Here is a 6,000-nt window from a genome sequence, read left to right as displayed (position 1 = left end):
TCTTCTTTTTAAGGTTTTGCCATAGGGTGTGTGCACTCGCCCGAGAGAGACAGTGAGAGGAAAGTGAGAAATCACCCCAGTGGGGATGTGGGGGATGGCCACATCACAATCCCTTCCACTCCATTCTCCTTCAAGATTTTGGACATGTATGCACATGTACCCAGAGTGATTTTCAAGCTACCAGGCCCAGGACTCAAACCATGGTTAGCCATGTAGAAGTCCAATGTCTTAACCACCATGCTACCTGCGGGTCCAAAGCCTGTTTATTTTTAGCTTGGGCCCCTGCCAACTTCTTAGGCAATTACATTTTCACATTATTATCACCCTGTGCCCAGAAAAAAATCTGAGACAAGTCAGATTCTGATGGCTTCCTTTCTCACTTTCCCTCTCACTCTGTCTCTCTCTGGTCAAATTAAAAAACAATAAAGAGAATTTAAAAAATACTTCTTAAATTTTTTTTGGTGGAAATACTCTTTGAGTGATATAAGGCAGAAAAAAGTTTAAAGACTAAGGGAAGACAAAAGCCCAGCAGGCAGCATGGTCGTTAAGGGTAACAGACTCCCACACAGCCGACCGTGGTTCGAGTCCTGGACCTAGCGGCTTGCTATCTCACTTTCTCTCCCTCTCTGGTAAAATCAAAATAAATAAGTCAATAAACCAATAAAGTAAAATAATTAAAAAAAAACAAAAGAGTAAGGGGAGACAAGCCTAGCTGAGAATGGCAAGGGGGCTGAAGAAGGGTGCCAAGGAATTACCTTACCTAAATTCATCAAAATAAAGACTAACCAGGAGACCATTTACAGAATTAGGAGAATTTGGGGGTACTCTCTAGTGGATAACATCATCTATTCTTTTTCCATTTCATTTTCCATTTTCATTACATTCAGTCTTTATTAAGATTTTGGTGTGCAGTCTTCCAGATCATTTTTTAAAAAATTTTCCCATAGGTCATGTGTATTTGCCAGAGAGAAACAGAGAGAGAGAGAGAGAGAGAATGCCAAAGTGAGGAAGCATCCCCCATGAGGAACGGTCACACCGCAATCCCCTCTTTCATTTCCCCTCCCTCTGGGATTTCGGGCACACACATACACACAAGTGTGTGCGTGTTGCATTTTCGAAGCCCCCAGTGAGGCTCAACTATTTAGATGGTCAAGCAGGATCTGGCTTCCCCAATCGCCACTGCATAGCTGACCCCAGATTATGTTTTAATAGCTTTGCACACATATGGAGCCATGAATACTAATGATTTGTGATTATTTTGACTTACAGTAGTTTCGTCTTCTTCATCACTGAGCTCCAGAAAATCTTGTGCAGTGCCCCTCGAAGGTTCGTTCTTCCTTCACCCTGCACCTCCCGGCCAGGGTTCCTGTATCGCCCCCTTCCACTGCATGGATGGAGTATGACTGGGGGTTTTTGACAACAGAATGTGTCCCTTTCTTTCTTCTCTAAATTTCTTACTTTTATATTTTCAGACTTACTTATTTTATTTATGATTATTTTCACATGAGTTCACCAGGGAGAAAGGGGGAGAAAGAGAAAGCAAGCCGCCAGTTCTGGGTCTTGAACCACAGCCGGCCATGTGGGAAGTCCAACGCCTTTAGCCAACCACACCACCAATTTCTAACGTGCAGCTGAGTGCCTGACACACAGAGGTGCTCACACAGGCCTTCCCCATATTCCCTCAATCTCCATTTGCTCCTGTGTGAAACCAAGTTGGGCTGAACGATCTCCCAGGGACCTCCCCGTTCTAATATTCTCTGCCTTTGACAGCTCTGAGGTAGCCCAAGACACTCCGCCTCCCCTAAAAAGCCCACCTGTTGGCCTTAGCTGGCCTGGAATTACCAGTGCAAACACGAATGACCTGGGCACAACTTAGTGCCTAACCCTGCCCTGGTGGAATCAGCAATAGAGGGTTGTGAGCAAAAGAGCTGCAGAAAGCCTTGGCGGCAGCTGTGCCTGCAGCAGAGAGGACGCAGCCCCCACTGCACTCTCGGCTGCTGCTGCTCTTGAGCCTGGATTTTCCTCTGAGGCTCTGGATTGGCCCGAAGAGCCACAGAGGGCTGGGAGAGAGCCTCTATATAGTCCTCAGAGAGAAAGGCAGTCCCAGACAGTTCTGACCTCCTCAAAGACGCGCTCTGCTGTTCAGAAGTTGTGCTCGAAGCTGAGAAGCTAAGCTACTTGCCAAAATGTGCAAAGGACTTGCAGCTTTGCCCCACTCATGCCTGGAAAGGTGAGAGAGAACCCAATTATTTTGTTTTCAGAGATGGAGGCATGGAGAGCCTTTTCTCAAGGGAGGACACCTAGAGGCAATAGAGGCGTTGGGCATTGCAGCTTAGAGGGAAACTGAAGTGACAGGTACTTGGCTGCAGGCTGGGACTTGTCTCTTCCCTGTAAACGATACCGAGACCTGGAAAGACCTGAGCTAGGAGACTAACACAACATGAAACCTTCCATACATCGCCTAATGTCCAGAATGACATTTCCTCCAGAGAGCTTCCTATTTGATTCTACAGGTGTTCATTCAGAGCAAAATATATATGGTTAAGAATGTAGATTCCAACACTGGAATTCTGGGTTTGAATCCTGGCTCCACTACTTATTAGTTGTATGGCTTTGGGGCAATTTATTTAACCTCTCTGTATCTTAGTTTCCTTATCTGTCAAACGGAGCTACTAAGAGTATCTACCTCATGGGCTGGTTATGAAAAGAATGAATTAAAGTACGTGGGACTCAGAACCACAGCTCGTGGGAGAACTATATAAATGCTGACCTTTATGATGTACAGGGACTGGGGAAAAAGACAGATTTGCAGTGGGGCAGAGAGAATTTCTGATTGTTCTTTGTGCTCTGACCCCACTAAATAGAAGTAGCTGGATTGCTGGACAGAAGAAAAGCCCTTGACATATGGGGCTGATTTACTAGCTAGCATTCTTAAATAATTGGAGCAATAGCTTTGAAGCTCCCTGGTCGTCCTTCAACTGGATAACATACAGAAGAGATTCCTAAACATTGAGGTTAAGTGAACAGAGGAAGGATGCATATCTTATTTGCTAGAAAATTTACCCTAACAGTTCTACTTAATGCAGAAGTAGATGTCTCTCCTCTTATTAAGAATGGATTTGATTAAATTTGGTTTGAGCTCTCTTTTTTTATTTTTAAGAACTAAAGAAAACCTTTATGCAACTCTCCATTCCCTAAAGGCGTTAGCAATATTTCTTTAAGAAGGTTGCATTTGGTGGGACAGTTATAACTTTTGTCTTTTACAAACCCTGGTCGTCTTTCTGGTGACATCTATAAATAATCTCAAATGGTTTCTAAGGAGATAACATTGTAGCATAGAAATTTGTTTTCAACAATACTGTCTAGTGATTGAAAATGAAGTCTACAGGAGCCTTATTCCCCGTTGTCTAAAGTACGGATTATTTGAAAAAATACACATAAAAGAAACTGGTAGTTGTCCAGTTATAGTAGTTATATTATAACTAGTCAACCTTGGGGAAGAGGATAAGTCTTAATGCTGAATTTATTTTTTTCATTGTTATCAGCTTATTCTCCCTGCTACTTTGCCTGAAAAATAGTGAAAGCACTGAGGTTTGAAAGGCACCCAATGTTCCTTGAATATTAGAAGATGCATAATTATTTCCTTTTCTATTTTTGCAACAATGTGAATTGCAACTTGACTTTCTCACCAACTTTAATGGATGCCCGTAGCCCACTTACTGAAATTATTGTGTACGTTCATTTAATGGCTAAGTTTTGTCTTATTAATTAGTGATATTTGACTCTAGCATGATTATTAACATCAGTCTGGGAAGGCTTTTGTGCTTCCAGGATATACCATTTGGTATTCAGTGAGAAGTCAATAAATGTTTGTTGCAAGTTTGGCATTGTTACTCATCTTGCACTGTGTGTTCTTGCAAATATGCGTACTGGTTACTGAGACACCTGGAAGGGACGTTGCCTTGGATCACTCGCATTGCTGCCTTGTGTCCGAATCACTGCCAACAATAATACCAAATCACTTTGTGTATCTTTCCGTGTGCAGTCAATGCTTATGATCCAGGATGGAACCCATGGTCCTGTTCATTAAAGAGTAGCCAAGGAGCTTTTGTGTTTATCGACTTACTTTTGCATAGATAAAGTAAACCTTTAATTTACTGGAATGTTGTTGAATCCTGCAATTATTGCATGCTCTTTCGTATTTATTCATGATCTATTTCCGTTGTAAACAGAGGCCTATTTATTTATTTTTTCTCACTTTTTAATCTGCCAGTGGACACATGCACTCACTTGAGAGAGGGAGGAGAAAGAAAGTGAGTAAATGATTTCGGTGGAGATACTTTTTAATCTGCCAGTGGACACATGCACTCCCTTGAGAGAGGGAGGAGAAAGAAAGTGAGAAAATGATCTCGGTGGAGAATGGTCAGGACAGTCCCTACTTCATTTCTCCCTTCTTTCAGGTTTTAGGCACACATGCACACACACGTGCCTGGCGTGTTTCTCAAACCATCAGGTCCAGGACTCAGCTTGTGCAGTTGGCCATGTGGGATCCAGCTGCCTTAACAGCACACACAGGCAGGCCCTAGAGCCATATTTCTAAGTACAGTGGCCCTGACAAGAATGCTTTGGAGAAACAGAATTGTGGAGCTGTGAAGCTGTTAGCAGACACCTGTGGGTAGGATATACGGCGGTCTGTTCTAAGAGGAAAAGACACGTACGCAGGTTCCAGAGATCAGTGTTCTGTCTCCCGTCTCCTCTCCCCTGCAGGCTCTAGTTTTTCATTTCCTTTCTTCAAGCTACCAAAAAAACATGGGTATACCTTGATGCTTGGGTAAGATATTCGAAAATCCTTATCAAATAAACTAGAGTGGGCCAACAGGTGGTGCAGAGATTAAGGCTGGCTGTGTGAGTCAAGTCCTAGACCCAACAGCTTGAAAACCATACCGGGCAGGAGTGTGTGCGTGCCCAGAATCCTGAGATGAGAATGGAAGAGAAGGGATTGTGGTGTGGCCATCCTTCCTGGTGGTGATTTCTCACGTTCCTTCTCTTTCTCTGCCTCGCTCTAGAGAGTCCATGTATTCCATAGCAAAACTAAAATTTAAAAAATAAAATAAAAAATAAAATAAACTATGTCAACAAATATACATTACAATGTGTGTTTTTAACAGAAAGCCCTGCTGAAGAGTTAAATAGCAACCTCTGTATTACACTGAAAATAAAATTTTGCTTACAGGAAGCAGATTAGCATCCTGTTATTTATCATAGTGGAAAGACTACTGGTCAAGGGGTAAAGAGCAGACCCACCTTTGTCATGGTCTGAATCTGTGTCCCTGAGCTCGTTAATTCACTCCCAGGACTCTGCTTTATTATCATATAAGTGGAAGCTGGGTTAGTTGTTCTCTAGGATTTTTGCAGATTCAAACATGATGTAAACAAAGGGAGATATGCCCGGTTTCAGTGACCAGTGAGAGATGCAATTAACAGAAAAATTTTCCTAATCAATCGTTTCTTCAAAGTTTGGCAGCAGAAAAGGGTCAAATATTGATCAGCCAGAGGGATCCAACCTGGGCTAACACCACTGGGCTGCGAAAGAAGCATTCTATTCAGTGACTCTAATACTGGTTTATAAGAAAGCGTCATTTATTGGGACCAACAGTTAGCATAATGGCTATGTCGCTGGACTCCACATAGTTGACCATGGTTCAAGTCCTGGACCCGGTGGCTTAAACTCACGCCTGGTGTATGTGGGTGCATGCCTAAGATCCCTGGAGGAAGATGGAGGAGAAGGGATTGCAATGTGGCCAACCCCCCTGGAAGGTGATTTCTCACTTTCTGTCTCTCTGTCTCTGTCTTTCTGGCGAGCACACGTGCCCTATAGCAAAAACCTCACCAAAAAAAAAGAAAAAGAAAGCATCGTTTATTAACACTTCATTGCAAGGGCAGCTTTAATCCTAGAAGATATTCTCTTTTTGATGTGGAGGGAAGCACAAAGCCAGAGTC

The 6,000-nt window shown here is 42.9% G+C and overlaps 1 protein-coding gene across 1 annotated transcript in view; it reads left to right on the top strand.

The window, feature by feature from the left end:
• Positions 1-2,088: 2,088 nt before the first annotated feature.
• Positions 2,089-6,000, top strand: part of RGS5 (regulator of G protein signaling 5) — a 75,806-nt gene continuing 71,894 nt past the window's right edge. The window contains exon 1 of the mRNA XM_006142250.3: positions 2,089-2,230. Coding sequence (XP_006142312.1) covers positions 2,187-2,230 — 44 coding nt within the window. The 5' untranslated portion in view covers positions 2,089-2,186. The remainder of the gene's footprint in view (positions 2,231-6,000) is intronic.

This window comes from Tupaia chinensis, unplaced genomic scaffold, assembly GCF_000334495.1.
Source record: "Tupaia chinensis unplaced genomic scaffold, TupChi_1.0 Scaffold000070_1, whole genome shotgun sequence".
NCBI classification, from domain to species: domain Eukaryota; kingdom Metazoa; phylum Chordata; class Mammalia; order Scandentia; family Tupaiidae; genus Tupaia; species Tupaia belangeri.
This window is presented reverse-complemented; position numbering and strand designations above follow the sequence as displayed.